Source organism: Theobroma umbraticum, unplaced genomic scaffold (assembly GCF_002168275.2).
Source record: "Theobroma umbraticum cultivar Fairchild unplaced genomic scaffold, ASM216827v3 scaffold_86.0, whole genome shotgun sequence".
Classification (NCBI taxonomy): domain Eukaryota; kingdom Viridiplantae; phylum Streptophyta; class Magnoliopsida; order Malvales; family Malvaceae; genus Theobroma; species Theobroma umbraticum.
In genome coordinates, this window is record NW_018397263.1 from 3504508 (window position 1) to 3519707 (window position 15200).

Sequence of the window (15200 nt, forward strand, 5' to 3'; positions counted from 1 at the left end):
AAAACGAAAAATCTAATTGCATCTTTTTACTGCAAAATCTAACTAAAGAAAAAAAATAAGAATATAAAAAAAATCTCATTAAACATTTATTACTACATATTACTATTTTTTGAAAAAAAAATTAATTTACACAAAACAAAAATTCATGCATTTTCTTTGATAAGAAAATTAAAACATCAGGTACGATTTACTTTATATCAAAACTCAATTCTTCCTTTGAAAATTTAAATAATGACCAAAAAAGCAACAGACCATTACCAAAAATCTTACCAATTGAACTACAAGAATATTTTAGAAGTGTATCATATAAAACTTCACTAAACAACAACTCTTAGCTTTGAGAATGAAGTTCAAAATTGAAATCCCTTCCACCTTTAAACTTTTCATATGTACAAAAAATAAATCAAATTATAAATCTTAAAAAAATTTTGAAGACTCACTTTCAAATTGAATTTTTATGTTACTATTTTGAAATTTTTCAAAATATCTTCAAATGAAAAAAAGACTTTTACAATATTATCTTTATTAAAATATTAACTTCTGATAAACCCCCAACTTTTACAACTTTTAAAATTAATTTTTATATATTAAAAACAGAATAAATATTACCATTTAAAATACAAAATTCCTAAACAAATCCTGCTGTAGTCTTAATAGCCAAACATAAACCTATTTGGATGTATGATAAGTAAATGGACTAGGAACTTTTTGTCTGTGTTTAGAAAAGCACATGTCTTTTCCACCTTCGAAATCAAATTATTACATAAAAATATGTGTATATGCACGTACGTATCTTTTATATTTAAATATAATAAAGTTAAATTAAATATAAAATTAAATATTTTAACTTATGACAGTTATAACCGTTGAAATCACTAACAACCGTAATATTAATCGAATATCAAATTATTAATTACAATAGTTATTTGTATTCATGTTCATTTTACATGAATCATGTAAAATTTTAAACAAAAAAAAATTAAAAACACTGCACACGTGGATTTTATCAACAAAAAGGAAAAATTTACATCATCGCAATTATAAAATTCCCCCCACGCCCTTCTCCCAATCGGATAAGAACCAAAAACATATGCAGCAAATCACATTTAACATCACCAACCTACAATTAATAAAGCGTGCACCTTTGCACCACTAAAGAGGGGACCATTAACGGCGTCATCGAGGACCCGACCTAAAAGAACTTGGAAATCAGCGACAATATCGGCAAACTGCCACATAAGAACTAAAAGCCCAAAGCCCCTCGATGGCATCGCCAGCCTTAACGGAGGCATTGACGGCCTCTAAACCAAACCTAATGCTAATATTGACTTTTGACACGCTCTCACGTGCCAAGTGTCAAGACCCACTCGCCACGTACGTTTCTTTGATTCTTAGTTTGGTCACGTGTTTGAGTCCGGCCTCGACGCTTCACACGCCTTGGTCATCGGCCACCACAATAGGACAAGTTTGCCCCTCCTTACTTCTTAATTCCCATGTATACTTGCGTTTTAATTAGTTTAAATCTTGCATTGAATAGAAACATTACAAGCAAGACAAAAAGATTACAGATTAATATTATTTTATTGTTTTATTATTACAAATATTAAAGCTAAATTGTTTACCGGGAAAGGAGTATTCAGTTTCAAAGCTAACACGTACTGATAATACATATGAACTGATCTTTGCTTTTGGTTTTTTTTTCCCCTATTTTCTCACTTGTAAGAGTGACTAGTTTCATTTCCTTGGGATTCAAGTAATTGAATCAGATCTTCAGCATTGACTCATTTCTCTGGTAATTCTTAGGTTTTGAAGTTTTTTTTTTTTTAATTTGGAATATTTTTTTTTCCGCGAGTTAATATAATCCAGCAACAGAAAATAAAGTGGCATTATCTATGGAGATTACTGGGAGAATCTGTTGAGATTTTCTTTTGTTTCTGTTGTTGCTATCTTTTATCCATCAGACAAATTTAATACCAAGTATAATAAATGAAAGATATACCCTCTCAAATTCTATAACTCTATTAGTTCTTTCTCCCAAGATCATCACTGTGTTTACCATGAAATGGCAGGCTGAGGGTGGTCTGTGAGAGATCTATCAGCTGAAGGGGCTGTACTTTTTTTAGAGCATTTTTAGGGAATCAGGAATTCTGGGTTTCCAGAGGTACCGCTTAACCTCTAACAGGATAGTTCTGTCTCTGCTTGTTTTAGCTATAACCTCTTTAAGTTTCTGGGCCTCAGGATGCTGACATTTTTTTTTCTTGACCCGGCAGGATAGCTTCAATAAAATGAGGTTCACAGTAACGGAGAATTACCTCAATAAGCAAATTTCAGGCAACCACTGGCTTTTGATATGAAGACTGCAAAAGGATCTGCGGATTTTTATCTCGCGAGTGAGAGAATCGAGCTCAAACTTTTGGCGAGGAATCTGGAACTGAGCAAAAAGTATGAGCGAACAGGGTCAAGAACAGTTTGTGTTCCAGCGTCCATGGGTTCCCGCAACCCCTTTTAGGCCTATTCCCCCAGAAACACCAGTGATCCATGTTGGCAGGCAGGGAAACCATATACCCGGAGCAAACTGTATAGGGTCAGAAAGTTCTGGTTCTATTCAGGAATCTCAAGCTGATGGAGTATTTGCATGTTCTCATTCAGCCAGTTGCACAGAAGTAAATGGAGGCGTTAATAACTTGAAGGCAGCTTTAGTTGGGAGTACCTGCATTTCAGGTGATAGCAATGGGCAGAGGCAATGTTCCCTGTACCTCACCGAACTCAGCAATGTTCCTTTCGCAGATCTTTTGGCTCTTGCAAATGCGGCCTCAGCTGCGTCCATGAGTGCAGCATCGAAGGGGATTAATAGACACCATGCGGAATGCAGCTCTGCAGGGCTCTTACCTGTGGATGTAAATTTATCAGCTCAACAAAACATATGGATCGGTGGCAATTGCACGCCAAAAAAGCATCAAGGTAAGTGCAAGTTTAACCTTTACTGTTCATTGAAGTAAAGCTATCTATATTTCCATTATAGCGTCTAGTTTCAACGTGTGTGTGTGTGTGTGTGGTGAGAGAGAGAGCAGAGAGAGAGAGAGAGAGAGAGAGAGAGAGAGAGTCTTAAAATTAGTATTAATGACAAATTAAGAAATTGTGTAAGAAACTGAGATGAAAGTTAAGGAAGAAAAATGGAAATGTTAATATTAAGACACCAGTAATAAAACAGACTAACAAGCATCCCAGGCCATCTTAACTGTTCCCTTCCCTGTTTCCAGAACTGGTGCCCTCATTTTATTTAGAATAGCCTCTGCTGCAATTCAGAGCATGTAAGTTCTCTCTTTACGTTACTGACAACTAAAAACAAAATCAAGTGGGAAAGCATACTATCCCTGCAACTATTTTCCTCTTGGGAGAATATCTCCAACAACTACCTCATCTGTTATTAATGTCGAAAGTTCAAAAGTTTGTAGTTTAATAACATGAATGAAGTGAAACTTATGGTGTTTACAGATGTGATTCCTCCCCAAAATTATGATCTTAATCTGCCTGTTAAGGCAATGGATGCACACTCTTACACGAGCATCTCTGGCTTTGCCCCTATCACACCTGATAAGGCCACAAGAGCAGAAAGGAAAGAGGATTTGGAAATAGAAAATTTATACATAGAGAACAAAAAAACTGAGCAAAGAGAGGAGCAGGCAAATGAACTGGCTGCTGCTAGGGTTGATGTGAATGGAAGTCAATGCAGTAAAGAGCTACAAAAGCCTGTTACAGAGTCATCCTTGGCTGCCATACCAACCAAGGAAATTCAGAATCCTGACAATGGAGGTAGCAATCTTGTAGACCTAGACAGAACACCACAGCAGAAACAAAGGAGGAAAAAGCACAGGCCCAAGGTAATTACAGAGGGTAAACCTAAAAAGACCAGAAAGCCAGTGACTCCAAAGGCCAGTGGTTCTCAAGAAAACCCAACTGGTAAGAGGAAATATGTACGAAAGAATAGACTAAACAAAGACACATCAATCTCCCCAGGAGAAGCAAATGGAGAGAATTCAACACGTAAGAGGAAGTACGTGCGAAGAAAGGGACTTGACCAAAACTCAATGATTCCCACAGAAGAAGAAATTGGAGAGGGGGCTACTCATCCAGAAACACTCAAGCATAACAAGAAATCATGCAGAAGGGTGTTAGATTTTGACATGGAAGGACAAGAGAAAGGTGAAAGCTATGCATGCAAGTCAGCCTGCAATTTAAATTCAAGTTCAGGAACAGAAAACCTTGGGAAAGGAGGAAGTCAATCAAAATCAACAATGCAGCTTTGTGGCGGAATTGAAGGGGCAGTGGAAAACACACAAACAGGCATTGCCCATGAACTGAAAGATTACTTATCTTTGCCTGAAGATCAAGCACCAGGCACACCACTTCTGACCAAGAATAATCCCCCACGTAGAAGACGAAATACCCACTCCCATAAGCTAACTAATATGAAAGGAGAAGATCAAGCCACTGCTCATAATGGACTGAGAAAAAATGGACAAACAGTGTTACAGTCTGATGATCAGTTGCCAGCAAGAAGCCCAAATAACTCCAACTGCAGCAGTAGCTCAGCATTGGAAAGAGGACAAGCAAGTGAATTGAAGACAAACAATTCCAGTGCTGCTCAACAAGCAGACAGCAGTGCTGTGATATCATATGGGTGTCACTATAACAATTTATGCATATACCAGATGATTCCAGGAATGCAATTTTCAAAAATTCATAGGAGAAAGAGAACTGAGAAGGGACAAAATTCTGCCACTTCTAGCACATCATCGTCCATCACTGCTGCAAAAAGTCTTGTGCCAGCAGAAGCATGCCCAGTAGATAATATTCAGGTAAATCTCCATCAATTTACTTCCAGTGGAGTTCCAGCAAAACTTCAAAAGGCAGGAAGAAAATTTTCTATGGAAGTATTGCCAACTTTTAATGGCATCATGGCTTTAAGTCAGACAGATGGTCCAAAGAAAAAGAGAACCAAAGGAGCCACAAGGGTTCGAGACTTGGCTTCACTCAATGGAATTGCACAATGTAAAAGGCACCCAGAATGCTGCAGCAGTCAATCACCTGTGGATTATGACATGCAGGAAGTTGGGAACTCAGACAGACCTCATACAAGCATAGAAGTCCTTGTCACAGAGATACAAGCAAAATTGGCAAAAAAGAAGCGAACAAAGAAGAGAAACTTCCTTGTAAATTCAGCATGCTCCAACACAAGTGAAGCACAAATGCACAATAAACTCATCTTATCCAACCAAAACCAATTTTCTGCCAAATTATTAGGTATTTCCAGAAAGTACTAACTTCATCTGGCCAAGCACTCTTTAAATCTTTGAGTAATCTACCAAATCTGTCAAACAGATCCTCTTAACTCATATAATCAACTTGATGCAGGTGCCCCTCCAGAGGTAATATGGAAAGAAATGTTTTCTATTGATGCACTTGTTGAACAATTCAACCATTTAGACATCAACAGGCAAGGTGTCCCTATTGCATATCAAGAGCAGACTGCAGTTGTCCCTTATAATATGAGACACCAAGAGCACAATGCACTTGTCCTTTATAGAGACGGAACCATTGTACCATTTGGTCCTATCAAGAAACGACGCCCGCGGCCAAAGGTTGACCTGGATGAAGAAACAAATAGAGTATGGAAGCTTCTCTTGGAAAATATCAATAGTGAGGGTATTGATGGAACTGACGAAGAGAAGGCAAAATGGTGGGAAGAAGAAAGGAGAGTATTCCGTGGACGTGCAGACTCATTTATAGCACGCATGCACCTTGTTCAAGGTAATGTATAATTTTCAGAGATTTTCCTTAATAACACTCTGGATGAATTGTTTTACAAGCATTTGCTCAAGAATCTTTAATTACATATATTATTTTATTGAATAATGGTGTTTATCATACTGTGATATGAAGTTTCATTAAAGACAATTGCACTAAAAGGCACTATTAACATGTCCATCCCACCTATGAATGCCTATGCAAATGGGGAGAGAAAAATTCTACTTTATACAGACAAGTGATCAGAAAATGGAAACCAAGGGAGAAAAGGAGGAAATTTCTCTATAAAAACATAAATTGCATAAAGATATGTCAAAATGTAATCTACCATGACATGTAACTCCCTTAGTTAAGGAAACTTATTACATGTTCATAAATTAGAAGGCATAGTCCCTTTTTTTTTATTTGAAGTGTTGTCATTATTTCCTTCACAAGAGTACAATATCATTTCTGCAGGGGATAGACGTTTCTCTCCATGGAAAGGATCAGTTGTGGACTCAGTGATTGGAGTCTTTCTTACTCAGAATGTCTCTGACCATCTTTCTAGGTGAGCTACAGATCCTAAGAACATTTAATTACACAAACAGTAAACAGGAAATATTTTAATTTCTCTTCAACTTTTGGCAGTTCTGCATTCATGTCTCTTGCTGCTCATTTTCCTCTCAAATCAAAGAGCAACAAAGAGTCATATCATCAAGAGGAGACAAGCTTACTCAATGGAGCAGAGTTCTATATCTTGCAGCCAGAAGACACTATAAAATGGGACACAAAGACATCAATTCAACCAGTTGGTGACCAGAGTTCAATGACTGTTAACAGCTCTGGGCACTCTGCAGAAAAAGAGGTTGTCAACAGCAAGGAATTTTCTGGTAGTACTGCTACTGTAAGCTCAACAAATGAATCAAAGAGCAAGCTGTTAAATTCTTCTGGAAGTGGTTTAAATGCATATTGTGACTCCACCTTAAACAGATCAAACATGGAAATTGTTGGGAGTGGAACTGAATGCTTCAAAGGAGATGATGAGACAAATGATGTCCTCTCATCTCAAAATTCTGTCGTTTCATCTGAAAACTCTGTGGATCTTTCATTGGTTCAAACTACTGAAAGAACAGGATCATGCTCAGAGAGCAACTCAGAAGGGGGTGTTCAGACTAAGCAGCCTATTCTAGACATCTTGAATAGCTCTACTTCTTTTGTACAGCTTTTACAGATGGTTGGCTCTGCCAGGCTGCATGAAGTTTATGGTCATCAAAATATGTCAACTAATGAGAACTCAAAGGTCAAAAGAAGCCAATTCCAGAATGACCAAAGAGAACACTGGGATAATTCAGGTCCTAAAAGCTTCACTGGAGAAGCCATCCGATCTGCTAATTATCATCCTCATCTTACTCTAAACTCAGAAGGAAGAGAAATTGAACAGTTTGAGATGTTCAATGAAGAAACAAGATCCTCTGAGGCTTCTAAGACCAAAGATGAAAACGTCATGAAAGAACAAAGTCCCTCAACAGAAGAATCTGCATGTCAAACAATGGATCAAAATGACTCCACTATATGTGTGCAGGTGGCCTTACAATCATCCAGTGAAAATAATCAATCAAGCAACAACATTCAACAAGTTGAGATGACAGATCCCCATTGTCAAATGGGGCTGCTTCAGGACCCTCGAAATCTTGTTGAATCACCTACACAAAACAAAGAAATGTTGGGGCATCTAAATGTGTCAAAACATTCTGGAGAAATCCTAGATATTACAGAAAGCACTTCCACATTTGATAATCAAAGAAGCCCACAACAGAAAATGCAAGAGTCAAACATGTACACACGCGACTCTTCAGCTGATAAGGAGCTCAATGGGATGAATGCCGGCACTTTAAAATCAAAAGGCAGAAACGCCAAGAAAGACAAAAAAGATGATTTTGAGTGGGATAGTCTAAGAAAACAGGCAGAAGCCAATGGGAGAAAAAGAGAAAGAACAGAGAAGACAATGGACTCACTAGACTGGGAAGCAGTGAGATGTGCAGATGTTAATGAGATTGCCAAGACAATTAAGGAACGAGGGATGAATAACATGCTCGCTGAGCGAATAAAGGTAGTTGTATAACATTGTAGGATGAAGTTCACTGAATTTTCCACTAAGCTTGCTGCATAACAACTGACTGTAAATGGGTTGCACACAGGATTTCCTTAACCGACTGGTTAGAGATCATGGAAGCATTGATCTGGAGTGGTTGAGGGATGTTCCACCAGACAAAGCAAAGTAAGCAAAAGACACCATTTTCAGCATGTATCATATTAGTATGCAAATCTAAGTCAAAGAAAATTATTTAAGCTTTTATATTCCTAATAAAAAAAAACCAGAGCAGCTTAAACATTATTCCTTGTTGTAGAGAGTACCTGCTAAGTATAAGAGGACTGGGGCTTAAAAGTGTGGAGTGTGTGCGGCTTCTGACACTTCACCATCTTGCTTTTCCAGTAAGTTAATTAATTGCATAAATAACCATTGCAGACAAAGCAGAACTCAACTTCCATATTTTCATCACAGGTTGACACAAACGTTGGACGAATAGCCGTAAGATTGGGATGGGTCCCCCTTCAGCCACTGCCAGAGTCCCTTCAGTTGCATCTCCTAGAGCTGTGAGCGTTATGAATTATCAAGCAACAGATACAGATACAAACAATATATTTAAGAAGAAAGCTGCTAATTATGTTCTGCCTACTTAGGTACCCCATCCTGGAATCCATTCAAAAATATCTATGGCCCAGACTATGCAAGCTCGATCAAAGAACATTGTAAAGATCCACTTCACTTTAATACGCAGACTCAAGCAGATGCATTTATTCCAAAAAGCAAAACAAATTTCTTATATGTTTGCTAATTCATTGAACTATCTATTGAACAGGTATGAGCTACATTATCAGATGATCACATTTGGAAAGGTGAGCTGTGTACATATTTAAAGTGAGACACTTACTTCCTTTGCTGACTAACAACAAGCTAAGACTGACAGGGGAACATTGTCTGAGGTTTATGCAGGTTTTCTGTACAAAAAGCAAACCAAACTGTAATGCATGTCCAATGAGGGGAGAATGCAGGCATTTTGCCAGCGCATTTGCAAGGTTTGCTTATGAAATATTCAATTTTTAACTTTTCAAATGTACTACAAGTGAAACAAGACCAATTTGTACACGTCCACAACCATTTACAAGCACTTGTACACTCATCCTAAAGTTCAGGTGAAACATCGACCCCTAGAAAGGCAAACAATCAACTGAATCTACAAGCAGATCATTTTAGCAGCATTTCCATCAATAGGACAATTGTCAACATATTTATTTCATTAAGCATGTTCTGCAGATAATAGAGAATAGCAGTGATCATGTAGGGATATCCCAAAATCATTTCATGAGACATGTACAAAGACTACAAGTTGATAAATTGAATTACTAATAAACCATATTAACGCAGTGCAAGGCTTGCCCTGCCAGGGCCAGAGGAGAAAAGCATTGTCAGTGCAACTGAAAACAGAACATCTGATCAAAACCATGCTGTGATCATTGATCAACGGGCCCTTCCCCTACCCCAGCCAACTGAACAATCGGACAGAAACTTGCAGTCACAAGCAAAATCTGGAGTCAATAACTGTGACCCTATCATTGAAGAGCCAGCAAGCCCAGAACCTGAGTGCACACAAGTAGCAGAGATTGACATTGAGGAAATGTTCTATGAAGATCCTGATGAAATTCCTACAATCAAGCTTAACATGGAAGAGTTCACCCAGAATTTGCAGAATTATATGCAAAATAACATGGAACTTCAAGAAGGGGATATGTCAAAGGCTTTAGTTGCTTTAACAGCAGAAGCTGCATCTATTCCCACACCCAAACTTAAGAATGTCAGTCGGCTAAGAACAGAGCACCAAGTGTAAGTAAGCACTTTCCAAATCTCTGAGGTCTTGAAAATAGAGAAACCACACTTAACTATTTCGTGAAAGAGTTTGTTATTACCAGTTCTAGATCAATATAAGATCAAGCTTAAACTATAGTTAAAAAAAACAACAAGTTTTAGCCCTTTTAATCTATTGTTCAAAAATCCAAAACGTTTAAAATGGCCATTTATGCATACATACCACAGTACTTATAGGAAGCAATCAATGAATAGTGCAAAGAAGTATACCAAAGAAAGATAAACAACCTTTATAGATAAAGCAGTTCTGCCAGATAATGGCACAAAATCCAGTGTAAATGGTACCAGAAATCTTTACATTTCATACTGATTGCCTCATTTCTTTGTCCCCTACTCCTTTAATCCATCCTACAGCTACGAACTTCCAGACTCACACCCTCTTCTAAACGAGGTTAGTTGTTTTTACCTTTATTCAAATAAGAATATTTTTCACATTTCTGTAACTCAGTTTTTCTTATATTAGTTGTCTATGGTAAATTTACAGCTGGATAAACGAGAACCTGATGACCCATGCAAGTACCTTCTTGCCATATGGACACCAGGTATGTACATCATTTACTAACAAGTTATGCTAAATTCCTTTTAGACCTCTTGAGACAACATGATAATATTCTGCAATTTTTAGAAATATGAGCAAGGAGCTTATAAATGGTTTACTTGAGTTCCTGATTGATTTCCCTAAATGCATGAATGCTTACACAAGGTGAAACTGCAAACTCTATTCAACCACCTCAAAGAAGGTGCAATTCCCAAGAGCATGGAAAATTGTGTGACGAGATGACATGTTTCTCTTGCAACAGTATCCGAGAAGCAGAATCCCAGATCGTTCGGGGAACACTTTTAGTAAGAAAATGGATTTGATATATGCTAGAAAGAAACATAACTATTGTTGAAATAATATTACTTCAGAATATCCTATGCTTGCTAACTAATATAACAAAACATTATTTATCATAAACAGATACCCTGTCGAACAGCAATGAGAGGGAGTTTTCCGCTAAATGGCACATACTTCCAAGTTAATGAGGTAAGTTCAGCATACAGGTTCAACCTCCTTTCATACTCTGTAGTCATTTTGATCTTTATCAGGCAAGTAATGAAGATCAAATTTAATATTTCTATACAGGTATTTGCTGACCATGATTCTAGTCTAAACCCAATTGATGTTCCAAGGGAATGGCTATGGAACCTGCCAAGGAGAATGGTCTACTTTGGGACCTCCATACCTTCAATATTTAAAGGTTAGAACATTTCCGTAGAAGACGGTTCTGATAAATGGAGCAAGATTGAACACTGATTCTGTTTGTGTTTTTGGTCTATTAGGCTTAACAACAGAAGGAATTCAACATTGCTTTTGGAGAGGTGAGAATTATCGACCATTTGAACTTTTGTCATGCTGTTTTTATTGATTTGATAAGTTACCCATAAGTATCCATGTTCTTATTTTTACACGCACATGAAACACCAAAACCTTGCAATCTTGAGAAACATATCATGGTTCATCTTCCCCTCAAAAGCTTTGAATTCCTAACTCCAGGAGCATCAAGGACACAATAATGGCCTTGTGAATTGGATGAACTGCACATCCAATATTAACATTTACCCATAGAAAAAAAAAAGAGTTATATCATAGGATTACTGGCTTTACATTTCATCACAAAGAGATCATTGTGATTATAGCAGCACTTTCCTCACTTGGCTTGAGAGACCTTGCCAAGTGCGTGCATTCTAACTTTCCAAGTTGACTTCAATTTTCCAAGAAAAATATCTATACTTTTAAGGAATTAAACCCAACTGTCAAGGACCTCCGCCCAAAAAATAATATTAAAAGTAGATAATTTCCTTGTCATGGATTTTAATGATGTCATATTATTGGAAAAAAAAGAACAAAGCACTTTTGAATCAGTCACAGCCTCCACTTACTAAAACCTAGATTTAGAAACTGTCACGCTGATGCATACATAAGATGTACCCAATTTCTCAGGCCACAACAATATTTGCATAGTTGGCTTGTCGCACTTCATGCTCTTGCCTGTTATCCATTTAAACATCAAAAAAACAAAAAGAAAAACGAACACTGACACTAATAAGAATCAAGCACATATAGTGCTACCCCAATTTCTGGACCAAAATGGAGATTAAACTGTCTCCAAATTCTAATGAAAGATAGAAATTCACATCAAACCAATCAACCTTGCCAATATTGCATCAACCACAAGCTACCCCTTTGAGGAACATTGTAGCCTTTATCCTCCTACAATAAAAATTTAAGCCCTTTACATATTGGATATTTCGTATGATCTACCAACTCATAACTTAGTTTAACAATAACAATGACAAGTAGGTAACTTAAAATCATTTATGCTATCACTAATGCACTAAATTGCTCATCCACTTCCATCTTAGACCCTTAATCATCATTTTAAGTGGTGGAGGACTATTAGATTAGCATGCTCGCAGACATCATAAATTCCAAACTTTTGACTGACCAAACCTGCACACATTACCTATGCAATCTCAAACATAGGCTTCAACAATAGAACACTTGCCCTATTCTATTCATGTTAATTTTGAATCTTTGACCACCAGAAACAGAAATGGAAAATTCTGTCAAAAAGAAGGTATATATTGGGAACTTTGGCTTTTCAACTATATATTGGGAACTTTGGTTTTTTTTTTTTTATAGCTCCACCTAGTCCTTCCAATACCTCAACAGATAGCAAATCTTCAATCAATGATAGAATTTAAGTCGCCTAAAGAATTCTCGAGTTTCTCACTACTTTTTGATGACAATTTGCAGGATATGTTTGTGTGAGGGGATTTGACCAGAAATCACGAGCACCACGTCCTCTAATGGCCAGATTGCATTTCCCAGCCAGCAAGTTGACGAGAGGAAAAGGTAGGGGTGCTGGAGAAGACGAGTAAATGATAGCACAGTCATAAGGATCCAAACAAGTCAACATTGACCAAATAACCATGTATTAAGAACAAAAATCAGCGGAATTACATTTCACAATACTGACTTGGTTTGTAGGGAAATGTGAAAATATTTGTATAACCCTTTATGAAAAAGGGCGCGTACGGCTGTATACTGTTTAACAAGGTTGTAATTGTTTAGTTTCATGCTCAAATTTGAGCAATTTTTCAGAAATCAGCTTCAACAAAATGCGTCAAATGCTAAATAGATAAAAACTCTTTCATAGAATGAACAAGCCCACAACGACTTGAAGCATAAGTTCTTAACATACTATACGGCCCAGACCATTTTCAAGCATCTAAGTATGCATGCATACAAAATTGTTGTAAAGCTTAACAAGTATGAAACGTTTAAAAGAAAATTGACTGGAGCTTACTGGACAGGTCACACTGCCAAAGTGGCGCAGAATTTGATGTGGCAAAGAGAGGTATGAAGTATAACCTCAGCAAGCAAAATGAAACTCCTTATTATGAGAATTTCATCCCTAAAATGACACAGTTGAGAAGGATCTGCAAAAAGTTAAGCAACCTGGACGCAAAATAGAAGTCAGGAAGAGAACATTAGCCCGGTTGTTTCATGTATTTGTACTTCACATGGCAATCAAAAACAGACATTACATTAGCATAAATCCATAATCTCAATTCATATCTCATTAAACGCGTTCCAGAATTTCAACACCACCATTTACCTTACAATCAAGCATTAATAAAACTTCGATTCAAAATCCAAGAAATTCTGCGTTCTAAATCAAACAAAGAACTGTATTGGAATCGAAATAGCTTAGTATTATCTATCTAAATATTGAATATCACGTTCATAAAATTTTTGGTGCAATCGTGGATACAAGATGCTGAATCCTACAACAAATAACTAGACAGTTAAAAGTAAATTGTTTCTCCAAACATAAGTTTACCTAAATAGACCAAAAAAATCAGTGGCTAACAGGGACTTAATTGCAAATTCCAAACAACGGCAACTTAATAGATTTCCTCAAAAGGAAGATTTAACGAATCAACACTTTAAACTCCTCTCCCCTCATAATTGAGAATCGGTAAATCTTCTACTAACCGAAAGTCGAAACAATTTACGAAATGCGGACAAAATTCTGCTCATAATTATTAAATGTCTCTGAAATTAGCTAAACTGGAAACATTAGCGAACGCAACAAAATAAATTAAACAAAAGGAAAAAAAGATGGGCAGCATAACAGAAAAATAAAACATCAAAAGTTAAGCTCGTTTCATATTTTTCAAATCGAACCAGTACATCAACGCGCACAGAAAAATATCAGGAAAAAGCTCGAAAACACTCGAAACTCTTAACAGAAAGATGAACATTTATCAGGAAAGTTTATGATCGAGAAACGAACCATTTCAAATTTGTAGAACGACGAAAAGACAAGCCGAGGAAGGACTAGAAGTGAGAATTTAGATGGTTTTGAGTTTGAGAGAGATGATAGAGAAAGAGAAGTGTTCGAGAATTTGCCGCCTTGCCGCCGCCTTTTTTCATCTTTCCCTCCTTATTTGATCTTGAGGCTTTTTTGTTTTTTCGGCCCCTCTGATGCTCGGCTACTAGTTGGTCTCTCGATTGGACCAAGCGGCTTGTATTTCACAGGCTTATTGGTCCACGGTCCAAGCACAAACCATTTAGCAGGGATCTAATTAACTACGAATAAAATTTAATGGATATTAATTCAATTTAAAATTTTCGAAGTTTTCTAAAATTTTTCATTTGTTTATCAGTAACATCAATCTATACTATTATTAAAAGTTGTTCCAAGGAATTGAGAGATCATTGAGAACAATGGGTGTTATCACGTTGAGCTTCGAGATTGTTCTCCTCTTTCATTTTTCACTTCTCTTTTCGTCATTTTTCCCCTCTAGGTTTGTCCACCACTCTCTTCTTTTCTTTTCTTCGTTCTCCTTGTTTTTTTTTTTCTTTCTTTGGTTACCTTTTTTTTAAATTTTTTCGTTCCTTTCTTTATTTTTGTTTGCTTTCTTTAGTGTTATCCATTATTTGGGATTTTTTTTTTTATTATCTAACGAATACATGCCCCTAAATGGATTGATCCCACTCTGATGGTGGCCTTTGTTGTGTTTCTCTGTAGGGCACGATAGCATTTTGATCTCATTGTGATTGTTCTTTGTTTGGGCATGATTTACTGTATGTTTTTATTGGATTTTTTTATTTTAATTTCATTTGGATTTTATTTTTGATGCTTTAGCTTGTTTCATGTTATTAGAGAATTGATACTCACTGCATAATGCTGCTGGTAATTGTGAATTGTTTTTTAATATTTTGATTGATTGTTGTATTGTTCCTGTTACACATAAATATTTATTTTTATATTTTTTTTATTTTAATTTCAGTTGGGTATTAGTTAATTTTTTTGTTTTTTTAATTTTTGTGGCTTGATTTATTTTAATAAAGATATAATATTTTATATATAGT

At 36.5% G+C, this 15200-nt stretch overlaps 1 protein-coding gene and 1 long non-coding RNA gene across 4 annotated transcripts; one reads left to right on the plus strand and one right to left on the minus strand.

Annotated features, from left to right (window-relative positions):
• The first annotated feature begins 1150 nt into the window (after positions 1-1150).
• On the plus strand, positions 1151-12921 carry DML1 (demeter-like 1). Of its 3 annotated transcripts, XM_021434325.2 has the most exons (21): positions 1456-1792; positions 2070-2161; positions 2271-2961; positions 3496-5304; positions 5416-5811; positions 6265-6355; positions 6436-7897; positions 7986-8065; positions 8196-8280; positions 8351-8442; positions 8530-8598; positions 8709-8745; positions 8843-8925; positions 9275-9730; positions 10127-10163; positions 10257-10314; positions 10476-10615; positions 10734-10799; positions 10899-11013; positions 11096-11134; positions 12573-12921. In XM_021434325.2, exons 3-21 carry the CDS (start codon positions 2445-2447, stop codon positions 12695-12697), a joined length of 5757 nt encoding a protein of 1918 aa, XP_021290000.1. In that variant the 5' UTR covers positions 1456-1792; positions 2070-2161; positions 2271-2444; the 3' UTR covers positions 12698-12921. The 3 variants fall into 3 exon arrangements, 2 of the variants coding, with proteins under 2 accessions (XP_021290000.1, XP_021290001.1); XM_021434326.2 differs by lacking the exon at positions 2070-2161; XR_002445596.2 differs by lacking the exons at positions 10734-10799; positions 10899-11013; positions 11096-11134; positions 12573-12921 and having other exon boundaries at positions 1151-1792; positions 9275-9734; positions 10476-10507.
• LOC110420919 (uncharacterized) lies at positions 2773-14305 on the minus strand. Its single transcript, XR_002445597.1, has 3 exons — positions 14119-14305; positions 13126-13277; positions 2773-2889 (listed from the first exon to the last, which is right to left on the minus strand). It is a non-coding gene; the product is annotated as an uncharacterized LOC110420919 (long non-coding RNA).
• Between the last annotated feature and the right edge of the window lie 895 nt (positions 14306-15200).

Excerpts from the sequence above, each read along its gene's own strand:
- DML1 (XM_021434325.2), top strand. The coding sequence starts at position 2,445 with ATGAGCGAACAGGGTCAAGAACAGTTTGTGTTCCAGCGTCCATGGGTT. Across the intron at positions 6,356-6,435 it reads GTCTCTGACCATCTTTCTAG|TTCTGCATTCATGTCTCTTG; the intron begins GTGAGCTACAGA and ends AACTTTTGGCAG. Across the intron at positions 10,164-10,256 it reads CACACCCTCTTCTAAACGAG|CTGGATAAACGAGAACCTGA; the intron begins GTTAGTTGTTTT and ends GTAAATTTACAG.